The sequence below is a fragment of the Ictalurus punctatus genome, chromosome 5 (genome assembly GCF_001660625.3).
Source record: "Ictalurus punctatus breed USDA103 chromosome 5, Coco_2.0, whole genome shotgun sequence".
In the NCBI taxonomy this organism is placed as follows: Eukaryota; Metazoa; Chordata; class Actinopteri; order Siluriformes; family Ictaluridae; genus Ictalurus; species Ictalurus punctatus.
The window spans coordinates 7,524,225-7,537,317 of NC_030420.2; the positions used below are offsets into that span (position 1 = coordinate 7,524,225).

Below are 13,093 nucleotides of genomic sequence, written 5' to 3' on the forward strand. Positions count from 1 at the left end.
GCAAAATGCAGTGGCTTAGCTTTTATGTTTTCCTTTTGGATTTTAGCAATCAATTCTTTTTCAAAATCACCTGCTCAGCATCTGAATTTAGCTTGCAGGGAGATTATTTGTTGGGTGGGTTATTTTCATTAAATAACGTTTTTCCAGCAGTACACCAGTCCTACCCAGTGGCCCTTGAGTGTTACAGGTAAGTGACATGCTTTCTTTTCTAATGTTTAAGTTCTGCAAAGTGCAACATCGATGCACCCTGAAAATGAGTACATTCACAGGCCTACTCTAAGTTCTTCTCACTTTATTATTATTATTATTATTGTTATTATTGGTATTATACATTTATTCTCTCTCTTCTTCTTCTTCTTATTATTATTATTATTATTATTATTTTATAAATTTGGTTATATATATAGGCAACAATGACACAACGAACAAATTATCCACATGTAGGGCTACCTACAGACAGAATTTTATCTTTTTACTTTAAGGATCAAGAATTTCTTTCAGATTTCTCCTGTTCCTTTACTCCAGATATCGTTTTGATGTGGCAGCTTATCGGATGCTTGAGATGATGAGGTTTACAGTAGAAGAGATTAATAACTCTTCCACCCTCCTACCTAATGTCTCACTCGGCTATGAGATCTTTGACCATTGTTCAGATATGCAGAATTTTCCCTCTGTGTTGAGTTTTATCTCTGAGAACGGATCCATTCCAGTTCAGAGATATTTAAACAAATATAAACCTAAAGTTATTGCTATGACAGGGCCATATGGAAGCACTAGTACAATTACAGTGGCACCTTTACTCATGTTGGCCCTTGTTCCAATGGTAAGGAAATACTTACAACTCTCTTACCTTACTTTAAATTGACTGCCTTGACTAATCATTGTCATAGTTTATTTAACCTTTTTTCATTCCTCCATTTATAGGTGAATTATGGATCATCAAGTTATCAACTGAGTAATAAAAAAGTGTACCCATCGTTTTTAAGAACACTGCCTAGCAACAAAAACCTGATAGATATAATTATTCACATTATTAAATGGTTTGGATGGAACTGGGTTGCCTTTATTGGCAGTCAGGATGTCTACAGCCAAAATGGCTTGAATTTTTTTTCCCAATATGCCAAAAAAAATAGCATCTGTTTGGCCTATCAGGATTTACTTAACCAAACCTCTAACTACACTTCCACGCTGAGTACAATTGAAAAACGCAAGATTAACGTCATAGTGGTGTTTTCGTCCCAAGATGTAGCAATAAACTTAATCAGAGAAGCTATAAAGAACAACATCAGAAATAAGGTTTGGATTGCAGGTGAGGCATGGTCTATGAATCAGCAGCTTCCTAATGAACCAGGAATACAAAACATTGGGAACATTTTTGGCATTACAGAAAAGCTAATGTCTTTTGATGGATTTAAGCAGTTCATCTACACCAGACAAAGTGATGAAAACAGCAATGATGAAAGTCATCCTCCTCAGCCAGTAAAAAAAATGTGTAACCAAGACTGTCTTAACTGTTCACTTTTGAGTTCCGAGGAAATTTTAAATGAAAATCCCACATTTTCTTTTCCAATTTATGCTGCGATCTACACCATGGCAAATGCATTACACAAAGTTCTACACTGTGATGCAAATGGTTGCGACAAAAGCATTCCAGTTTACCCCTTCATGGTATGTTGCTTTGAATGAAGGGAAAACCCCTTACATTTATTATTATTAAATATTCATAATATGTGCTTAATTTTTTTTGCATGAAATATTCACAAACCATTTTGTTTGATATTCTGCAGCTCTTGAAGGAAATGAAGACGCTGGATTTTCTTCTTAATGGCCGTAAAGTAAAGTATGATCAAAATGGTGATCTACCTGTCTTTTATGATGTGGTCTTCTGGCGCCTTGAAGCCAGTCCTCCGGTTTTTGAGAGAATTGGCACATACAACTCATATCCAGAAATTACTTTCACCATCAACAACTCCCTTATAGGCTGGGACAGTGAAGCTTCTGTAAGTTAAACCTTAATTCATCACGTACTATATCATGATTTTAAGTATACATTGACAATGGCTTTCTTGCTTTCATAAGGTTCCTTTTGCAAACTGCTCAGTTGAATGTATGGAGGGATTCAGAAGGGAAGAGGACCAAAATTATGCATGCTGTTTTCAGTGTAAGAAGTGTGAAACAAACACTTATGTAAACTATGAACGTAAGTATTCTGACCTGCACTTATAAATTATTCTAAAGTAGTAGTTTGGTTTTGCAGTATGAGCTTTTATTCACAAAGCATCTCAGTAAAACTTCCATGTCAGCGCATTTTTATTCTCCAAGCTAATCCACAAAACACTATGTTTTTAATGATCTTAGAAACAACACATTTTACTGTAATTTACTTCCAGTCTACAATTTGGGTAACAGGGTTGTACTTTCAAGTGACCTTGTCAGGCAGTATCACAGTATAATTAAAAAATAAAAGAATAAAAAAAACAGAACGAGGGAACATATTTTCTTCGTGCCATGATCTACAGGAAATTCTGATAACTTGTTGAACATGTGACTTGTGGAATATTCCAAATATTTTATAGGGGTGAATGTGTTCAGGTAACAGGGTTGTGTGAACATTGTGGGACACTAAGAAGTGTCATTTTTCATAACCTATAATGGATGACTCATCAAAAAGTATGTTTCAAGCATGAGATCTTAGGTGGAGTCACACATTAACGCAAAATATATATATATATATATATATATATATATATATAGTTATAGTTATAGTTATAGTGGGCAGGCAACAAGACATTCTCCAGCTGACTCCTCTCTCTTTGCCTGCCTTTATTCTTTCAGAAGACCCATACACATGCAAGTTGTGTAATGTAGACGAGTGGTCTGAAGAGGGAAGCACATCTTGCCAGAAGCGCTCCATTCTGTATCTTCAGTACACAGACCCTCTTTCCATATTACTTGCGATATTTGCTGTCACTCTGCTGGTTTTGTGTGTTGCAGTTATCATACTCTTCTTATACAATTACAACACACCGGTTGTGAAATCTGCTGGAGGCAATATGTGTTTCCTCATGCTAGCCTCGTTGGCTTTGTCCAGTATAAGTGTGTTCTTTTTCTTGGGACAGCCAACAGAGATCCACTGTGTTTTCAGGAATGTGACATTTTACTTTTTCTACACTGTCTGCCTTTCCTGCATGACAGTGCGCTCCTTTCAGATATTCTGCATTTTTAAAATGGCTGCCAAGTTCCCCAAGATCAACAGATTGTGGGTGCAACATAATGGCCAGTGGATTGTCATTTCTACTCTTTCGTTTTTTCAAATATTCATTTGTGTTTTATGGATGAGTCTAAAAACACCCATTCCTTCCAAAACGTATACAGCAGATGCAATCATGCTTGCCTGTTCAGCAGGGAAAGAGCAGGCATTTTTTGCATGTCTGTCCTTCACTTGGTCCCTCTGTGTCCTCTGTTTCGCCTTTTCTTATATGAGCACTGATCTACCAAAAAACTACAACGAGGCGAAATCTATAGCATTCAGCATGCTTTTGTTCTTTATCAGCTGGTCTTTTTACTTTACAGTGGCTACATTTCCTCCAGGGTTGTATATCCAGTTTTTTAAGGCAGGGGCACAGTTATCCAGTTTATATGGAATCCTACTGAGCTACTTCATCCCAAAGTCTTATGTCATCATTTTTCAGCCAAAAAAGAACACTCAAGCATATTTTCAGACATCAATTCAGAATTATACTCAAACCATGAATAGGATGTAGACTACAGTCGGGTCTAAAAGTCTGAGTCCATTGCCACTCATTGTTTTTCATCACAACACACATACACACGCGCGCGCACAAACAATCAAATCCAACTATGGAGTGGACATCTTGCAGGACCCAAATATTTTACCCATTTCATAATCTACTTAACAAGTATGAAAGGTTTTTTGTGCATAGATGCCTATTGGTTGTGATATGGTGTACTTAGAGAGGGTGGCATGTATTTCACTTAGAATAGTAAAATGACTAGTGTGGATGTTAATGGTTCTTAAAGGCCAACACCTGATAGTAACTCAATTGGTACGATCTTCAACTCTCTAAGTTAGAAGCGGATTATGGTCATACAAAATTCACTTGAATTGAAACTTTTTTGATACACTGGGAGCGACTGATGTAGATTGGCAGATCCTAAATAGGAACCTCTCATATGAATAATGGTTAAGTATATTGTTATATAACAGTGCTTTGGCAGATTTGTCAATTGCAATACATTGTATAGCTATACTTATTTTGTTGGTGTGTTTTTACTGTTTATGCTTTGCAAGTTGCTGAACTACATACAGATGAGTGACAAATTCAAGGAAAACCAACATAAAGTATCTGAGTAAGGTGCTGAGCTACAATGTAACTTCCATGTGGCTTGGCATCGATTTGGCAAGTCTCTGGAACTGTACTGGAGAGATGAACACCATTCTTCCAAAGGATATTCACATTGTTGTTGTTTTGCTTATATTGGTAAATACACTGTCTAACACTCTACAATCATCCAAAGGTGTTCAACTGGTTCACTGGATCTGGTCATTGTGAAGGCCATAGTATATGATTTACATCATTTACATACTCATCAAACTATTCAGTAAATGCCCCTACAGCAAATAGTGCCACCATAACTGCCCCCCCCCCCACCCCCTTAATTTGTCAGTCATCTGTAGCTTTGATTTCTATAAAAGCAAACTCATCATATTGTTCATCTATGGTTAAATAAAAACTCAGTTATAGATAATGGGCTTTCAAACCCCTTATGTATGACTTTAAATAGTAATCCAATATGCATGTGATAATAGAGTTATCTGATCCTGTTGAATAGTAGAAATACTGTTGAATTTGTATTTTACTGGTAGTTTCCATGACTATAGAATATGTATTTAAGAATATGAATGATAAACAGTCTAATGTAGTGTACAATTAATCTGAATTTGTGAATGAGCTAATTTACATCATACCTCTGCATTGGAATAAACAAAAAAATGTAAATGAAAATTGTTTTCTCGTTTTTTGGCTGTTCAATTCAAATAACATTCAAATAATGTATAAATACCCCCAAATTAATACTGTACAATAGTAAGTATAGTAACTACTGTACTTACTCAGTTACTTAAGGTGGCTAGCAAGTTCAGACTGATTTCTAGGTTCCAGTTAAAGGTAACATTGGTGTGCCTTCTTCCTATTCATTTGACGAGCTTTCATATTTTAAGTCAAAAGATATATCCCTGAAAAGTTTTACCACTACTGTACTTCTGTAGTAACCGATTTGAACTAGGAAGTGGAATTTTATGTGGCGAATACAGACGAACGGAGTGATACACACAGTGAAACGTGGTTATACTTCATATGAGCATGTTTGGAACCTTGCACGACTCATCAAATTAGTGGACTGGAACTAACTGTTGTATATTATATGAATATTAATCAATTAATATATAAGCAGAGGTAGCACATCAGGATGAATCAGGCTAATGGGGGCAGTGGTGGCGTGGCGGTTAAGGCTCGGGGTTACTAATCAGCAGGTCAGGGGATCAAGCCACCAGCAATGCCAGGCTGCCACTGTTGGGCCCTTGAGCAAGGCCCTTATCCAGCTGTATCATGGTTGACCCTGCGCCCTGACCCAGCTTCCTGACATGCTGGGGTATGCGAAGAAAAGAATTTTGCTGTAATGTACATGTGATTAAGAAAAAACCCATTATTATTAATCTAATCTAGAATTCAATTAATGTGTATGTACAGTATCTCACAAAAGTGAGTATACCCCTCACATTTTTGTAAATATATCTTGAGTGGAACCTGTCCTGTTAAACTTCTATACGGTCTTGGCCACCGTGCTGCAGCTCAGTGTCAGGGTCTTGGCAATCTTCTATTAGCCTAGGCCATCTTTATGTAGAGCAACAATTCTTTTTTTTCAGATCCTCAGAGAGTTCTTTGCCATGAGCTGCCATGTTGAACTTCCAGTGACCAGTATGAGGGAGTGTGAGAGCGATGACACCAAATTTAACACACCTGCTCCCCATTCACACCTGAGACCTTGTAGCAAAAACAAGTCACATGACACCGGGGAAGGAAAATGGCTAATTGTGCCCAATTTGGACATTTCCACTTAGGGGTGTACTCACTTTTGTTGCCAGCGGTTTAGACATTAATGGCTGTGTGTTGAGTTATTTTGAGGGGACAGCAAATTTACACTGTTATACAAGCTGTACACTCACTACTTTACATTGTAGCAAAGTGTCATTTCTTCAGTGTTGTCACATTAAAAGATATAATCAAATATTTACAAAAATGTGAGGGATGTACTCACTTTTGTGAGATTCTGTATAAATGAATATGTGGACTGTGTGTGTAACACATTTCGCACATGTTAAATTTTCCACGTCATCAAATATTATGTACACATTCTGCCGCATGTGAGTCACCCGTGCATTTCCAGTGAATAACATGCTGAAATGAAATGACGCACCTTTCACATGTGCTCACAGATGCCTCAGATAGTCACAGTGTATGCTCGCGTGTAAAATGTGTGTGATTTGTCTGCAAGGTATTTAAATCTAACTTAAATCCCTGGTCTTAATTGCACTTGTTAATGTAATGAATCGAATTGATTAGCCAGGCTTCGCAACTCAGCTGGCTGTGAGAGGAGCTCAGTGCTCCCGGGCGCTGCTCATTTTACAGCTGATTTGCGGCTTTTTCCGGCCATTGAGCGCAGTTGTTAACAGGAGGACGGACCGTGAATGCAGGAACGAATTGCTTCAATAGTGAGACCCAGCGTGCAATACAGACCTCCTATATATTCTCTCTAAATGCACGAAAACAGCAATTTGTCGATTTTATCCCAATTTTATGTCAATGGAGAAACAAATGCCACCCACGCCGTTTCTATAGAGAATCAGCAGGCTATAATAATAACAACAACAACAACAACAACACACACACACACACACACATTTGTTTATGACTATAATGACAACAATAACATGACAACAACAATCTTTTATGACAACAACAACAACAACAACAACAACAATAATAATAATAATAATAATAATAATAAGTTGAAGAAAAATAATAATTATTATTATTATTGTTGTTGTTATCGTAAACAATTGTTGTTGTCATTATAGTCATAAACAAACAAACAAACGTACGTGTGTGTGTGTGCGTGTGTGTGTGTGTGTGTGTGCGTGTGTGTGTGTGTGTGTGCGTGTGTGTGTGTGTGTGTGTGCGTGTGTGTGTGTGTGTGTAGGGCAATTTAATGATATCCATCTCGTGATAAAATTGTGTCACAGTACACATTCTGAGGTTTCGAAATTGAAATGTTAAGTAGGCTACAGTGATGTTTAAATGTTTAAAATCGCAAAATGTTGAACTTTTTTATTATTATTATTTCTGCTTGTTATTTCCAGTGTTATTTTTTTCACTATTAATTTTTAATGAATGTTTTAAAAATCATTTAGTTTTTCCTTTTCCTGTTTTGCCGACAGTTTGTTAACCTTTATATAATGATCCATATAATTTATTCTAGAATTATCCTGGTTTAAATATATATATATATATATATATATATATATATATATATATATATATATATATATATATATATATGTGTGTGTGTGTGTGTGTGTGTGTGTGTGTGTGTGTGTGTGTGTGTACTATACACGTGTTTTTTTTAGATCCAAGAGCATTTATATCTAGTCCAAAACTAATGACATTTTAGTTGCATTATTTTTCTATTTCCAAACAAACCCACTTAAAGAGTTGCTCTGCATACGCTTTTTAACCCTTCCAGAAATGTAATTTCTGTTGCTTTTTCTTCTTCTTCTTCTTCTTCAGTTTAAAAAAAAACACAGTCTACATATCACTATTCCCTGTGTTGAATGAAGCCCTTAATGTTGCATTGGTGAATTAACTGATCTTAATCAACACTGGTTGTTTTGTTTGTTTTGTAGATTGGCAGAAAATCTTCACGTTGTATTATATATTATGCTTGAACTGAACACATTCTTACACACACAAACACACACACACACACACACACACACACACACACACACACACACACCGATTTTATGGACTTTACGTGTTTTTTAGTTACATGTGGTCTGTTCACATCTAGTGCATGTGGTTTCATTTCTCACATATGAATTTTGAACACAATTTTTTTTTCCTTCAAATGCAGGGCATTTGCTTTTGTTTTGTTTTGATTTGATTTGATTTTCTAACATGAAACTTTATGGGTTTTTTTTTTACTCGTGATCATGATCATCTACTATTCACATGTCACACGGATTTACCTGAGTTGTCATTTCAGGGTGTATAACATGTTGAAATGCACCTTCACAGGGTTTGTTTTCAAACATGTGAAATTTATGTAAATGATTCCAAAATTAAGGACTATGTTTCACTACAGCCCCCCCCCCACCCCCATACCCCCATACCCCCATATAACTCTAATATTAGGCTCTGAAATAGAACCCTTTTGCTTCTGTAGCTCCTCTGTGCTCGCGCCTCTTTTGTCATTGCTCTTTTTTTTCTTTTTTTTTGGCCAGAAGCAGTGTCCACGAAGTCCGTATTTCATTCTTACACAAATGCGCTTTCCAAAGTCCAAAAAGTAAATGGCAGATGTTTTGCAATTCAAGGCGCATCCCTGACCAAAGATTTAGTGACGAACAATGAGACGGCTTCCCTTTTGTTAGTCTCTTGTGTTTTTGAAGAGGAGCTTGGACAAAGGCTTCATCCTTCAGCGGGTTATAAAGTTACTTTCCGCCAGTTCATTTCAGGGCTTGAGAAAACCCAAAGCGATGTTAATGCGCGCCTCTCGCCCTTTCAGCTCCTAACCCCGGTGCACACAGCCAAACACAGGCCATTGTGCCTCTGCACCAAAATAAAGGCTCTTAAATAACCTACAGACCAGTCTATAGAAATTCATGATAGAACCTGTTTGATTAGACCAAAGCAAACAGAGACGTGACGTGCCTTTTTTTTTCTTTTCTTTTTTTAAGACTTTTTTTTGCAGGTTATATGAAATGTTGTACTAAACTCGCGCGCTGATTGTTGTTTGTGCACAGTATGCTTGGGGATGGTGTGTAACCATGTGGGGAGCCATTTGATTCCTCTTATTTTGTATTGAATCTCTGAATGGTTTTGAGGCGGTTCTGCGATTTGTTTCGGTTTCAGGTGGCCTGTGCAACTGTTTAGGGATGGCCTGCGTTAAGTTATTTTGCATAAGGTATTTGAAGACTACTTCATTAGGAAATAATTCAATTGAAATGATGCATGCGTGCACAGAGGCAGTTATTGACATTTATTGGAGTATTTTTTTTTTATTTCTATTCATTTTGTGACATTATTTTTCTTTTAGAAAATGTACACACACACACACACACACACACACACACACACACACACACACACACACACAGAGCAACTTAAGTTGGCCCAGATTCAGTTTAGGGTGGGTATGGGACGATATAGCCAGCTGTATTTACAATGCTGGGTAAACACTGGCCCAGCAGATTGGAAGACGTTGGCCCTGGTGGCTCAAAGTTGACCCAGTGGACAAAGTGCCGTTGGCACAAAGTTGGCCTAACAGAATGGCTGACGTTGGCCTGATTTTGCAAAATCATCACTATTCTGCTTGGAACATCGCTTACTTCATAACACATCGATTGTATTGCCTACTTTATAAATGCACAGCTCTAGTTCTATATGATGATGTGCAAAATGCTTAATTGCAGTTAAATGTAAGATATTTGGAAAGAGATGCAGACTACATTACAATAAAGGGTGATTTCAGGTGTAATGGGGCATCCGGTAAAATAAAGGTATTTATTTTCTGGCCTGATAAGTGAAGATTTGTGAAGATTATAAGTGAAAGTCAAAATTTTTGTTAGTAAGCCCTTCCAGTGGAACTGCTTGATAGCACTGGTCACAAACCTGTTCCTGGAGATCTACCTTACTGAAAACTTTAGCTCCAACCATAATGCCCAGCTGACCATCTAATCATTGCCTTAAGAAGTTCTTGATCAGCTAAAATAGGTCTGTTAGATTTTGGTTTGAGATTAAACTTGCAGGAAGGTAGATCTCCAGGAAGAGGGTTAGTGACCACTGATATAGAGAAATAATATGACTTAGACCCAATTCATGTAACATAATTGGGTGTGTGGTCATCATCAAGCTTGAATAAGACTGCGTGTACCTCTGTGTGTGTGTGTGTGTGTGTGTGTGTGTGTGTGTGTGTGTGTGTGTGTGTGTGTGTGTGTGAGTGTGTTTAACTTCATTATTCGGTGTTTCCTCCGGGTACTCCGGTTTCCTCCCCCAAGTCCAAAGAGTCATGCACTGTAGGCTAATAGGTATGTCCAAAAAATGTCTGTAGTGTATGAATGGGTGTGTGAATGTGCGTGTGATTATTCCCTGCCATGGATTGGCACCCCATCCAGGGTGTCCCCCACCTTGTGCCCCATGCCTCCTGGTGTAGGCTCCAGGTTCCCTGCGACTCAGTGTGTGTGTGGTTGGGGGGGGGGGGGGGGGGGTGATGATATGACACGTTGATTCAAACAGACCGACAATTTGGTCAAAATCGTGTGAAAGTTGTGATTTATTGAAATAATCACAGAAACACGTATCTAGAAGGTTAGAACTTAATGATAATCCCAGAAAGGGAATTCACCACGCGCGCGCATCTCCGTCGATTCAAGTTCGTGTCGGTGCTTTGTCTTTACATTCACGTGCTAATGCGGGGGGGGGATTATTTCCCTGAGAAAGAAAAAGTTTATTGCCGGTAATTGTATAATTGCCTCACTAATTGTTGTTAACAAGTCTCAGAATGCGTGAAATGACTGTAGGATGCCCCTGCTGAGTGCGGCTAGAAATGGCGCTGAGGGTTAATGAGTTACAGAGAATGAAAAGTGAAAGCGGCCTCAGTGCTGAGGAGGCTTTTCATAAACATACACTCAACTTGTTGTTTCAACGCAACTCATTATCATGCATAAGTATGCGTACAAGTCGTTCCTGCTTCATTGTTATTAACGAGGCTCTTCTGAAGGGCTTAAAGAGGGAATCTTTGATCTAGCACAAAATTGGGTGTTGTGATGTTTCTGTTTTTTTTTATTATTATTATTATTTATTTTACATACGCACACACCTTCTTACACTTCAAACTTCACACATTAAATCTGAATATTTCAGCTTTCTTATTACTAAGTGTTTGATCTGAAATCTTGTTCAGTCTTGCTGGTGATTGAACAAGATTGGCTTCATGTTTATTCTTCTTATGCTTCTGTTTCAATTTTTATTTTTGCAGTTAAACACTGGAAATAAAAAAAGGTGTCCTGCGTGTGTTCTTCTACTTAAATGAATAAAATATATTTTTTTAAATGTTGATTGCTGAACATTTATAAATATTTTAGCAGTGATTAAAAAATAATCTTGCGAGATAGGAAAAAGAAACCCACAAAACCTCACAAATCATTTAGGATTTTAAAAAAAAGAGATGGGGGGGTAAACTTTTGCTCTCTGAAAATTGCACTAATATGGTGCAACGTGTTACACTGGAGCGTGAAAACGGCGTGAAAACGCAGCGTCCAAGCAGCACAATGGAGCCGAAGCAGCCTTTATGCGCCACAGTGCTTTGCTCCAATTTCATACCGATTTAGCGCCGCTTTATGCACGCTGTCGTGATTTGCACCAATTTTGCGGTGCATTACATGCAAGTTTATTGCGGATGCATCCAGAAAAGTCCGTCCTGTGTGACTAAATAAGCGTTGGATGTTAACAAATCTACATGCGTTATGCTACCTGTCAACAGACAACGCTCTATCCATCAAAACAGAGAGACGAGTGAGACAATGCTGGCTTTAGAAGCATCTGATTTTTGGCAGCTTGGAGCAGCGCGAGCTAATTAGACTACAAATTGCCCCCAATGAACTACGACTGGCCAGATGAGTTATCTTTTACAGCAACCACAACTTTCAGTAAAATGTAAGGCTTTTAATAGAAAATATGCACTATGCAACACATCAGCCATTCATGAGCATATATATCTATAGCCTATTTCACAGATATAAACATATAAAGTGCACTAATACTTCCAAGTGACGTAGAGTGATGTGTCTATTTTTTGTTCATTGTTATTTAGGCTCTTCTGAAGGGCTTAAAGAGGGAATCTTTGATCTAGCACAAAATTAAGTGTTGTGATTTTTCTTTTCTTTTTTTCTTTTTTTACACACGCACAAAAGTTTATTTATTTGTTTGTTGGGTTAATTGTGTGTGTGTTGTTTGTTTAGCAACTTTGTTGGTCAGTTAGTGCAAATCTGAGGGCTTAAACACACACAAGCAGGATTGAGTCCATGCCAAAGCGCTTCTTCCATTTAAATCAGGGAACATTGGGCTTGAAAGTGAAGGCGTTCGTTTCACTCATCTCATATGGAGAGAAAAGCCAGACAAAAGGCTGATGCAAAGATCAGTGGGCTCTTGGAAAGGGCGGGAGTGTATTTTTCTCCCAGCTCTGGAGCAGAGCAGCGTTCAGCTGACTCAATGGATCGCCTTTTCATTGTGTCGCGTGGCGCGCGCTTGAAGAGGACATCAAATGCCAAGGTTCTTTTCTCTTCTTTCTTTCACTCTGTTAGAGCAGTAAATCGTGAAGCAAGGAGAGAACCTTCCCAGCCAACACACAAGGTCCACTAGTGTTCCCTTTTATTATTTATTTATTTATTTATTTATTTATTTATGTTTTTCCACAATAAAACCAATTCAATCCCAATAAAACCAAACAAAACCAAGATTGCATCTTTATTTCTAAAAGCTGTTTTTTTTATTTATTTTTTTATTTTTTTGTTTTTTTTTTAAAGTGGTGCATTTTCCGTATGATGTATATGTAAATGCATCAATTAACCTACTGGATTGTTTTTGTTTGACAGTGAGAGGAACAAACATGTACAGAACATGAACAAAACAGGGACAGACTATTGTTTATTGTGTTTTTTTTCTGTTTGTTTGCTTGATTTGTTTTGTTTTTTAGAGGAAAACTGTCATTTAGCCAATGTTGACCCAATGCCAGT

At 37.6% G+C, this 13,093-nt stretch overlaps 1 protein-coding gene across 1 annotated transcript; it reads left to right on the forward strand.

The window, feature by feature from the left end:
* Nucleotides 1-4,998, forward strand: LOC108265044 (taste receptor type 1 member 1). The gene is made up of 6 exons (XM_017467129.3): nt 1-187; nt 526-823; nt 925-1,668; nt 1,788-2,000; nt 2,080-2,200; nt 2,836-4,998. Exons 1-6 carry the CDS (start codon nt 6-8, stop codon nt 3,762-3,764), a joined length of 2,487 nt encoding a protein of 828 aa, XP_017322618.1. The 5' UTR covers nt 1-5; the 3' UTR covers nt 3,765-4,998.
* The last annotated feature ends 8,095 nt before the right edge of the window (nt 4,999-13,093 follow it).

Excerpts from the sequence above, each read along its gene's own strand:
- LOC108265044 (XM_017467129.3), top strand. The coding sequence starts at position 6 with ATGCAGTGGCTTAGCTTTTATGTTTTCCTTTTGGATTTTAGCAATCAA. Across the intron at positions 188-525 it reads GTGGCCCTTGAGTGTTACAG|ATATCGTTTTGATGTGGCAG; the intron begins GTAAGTGACATG and ends CCTTTACTCCAG. Across the intron at positions 1,669-1,787 it reads TTCCAGTTTACCCCTTCATG|CTCTTGAAGGAAATGAAGAC; the intron begins GTATGTTGCTTT and ends GATATTCTGCAG.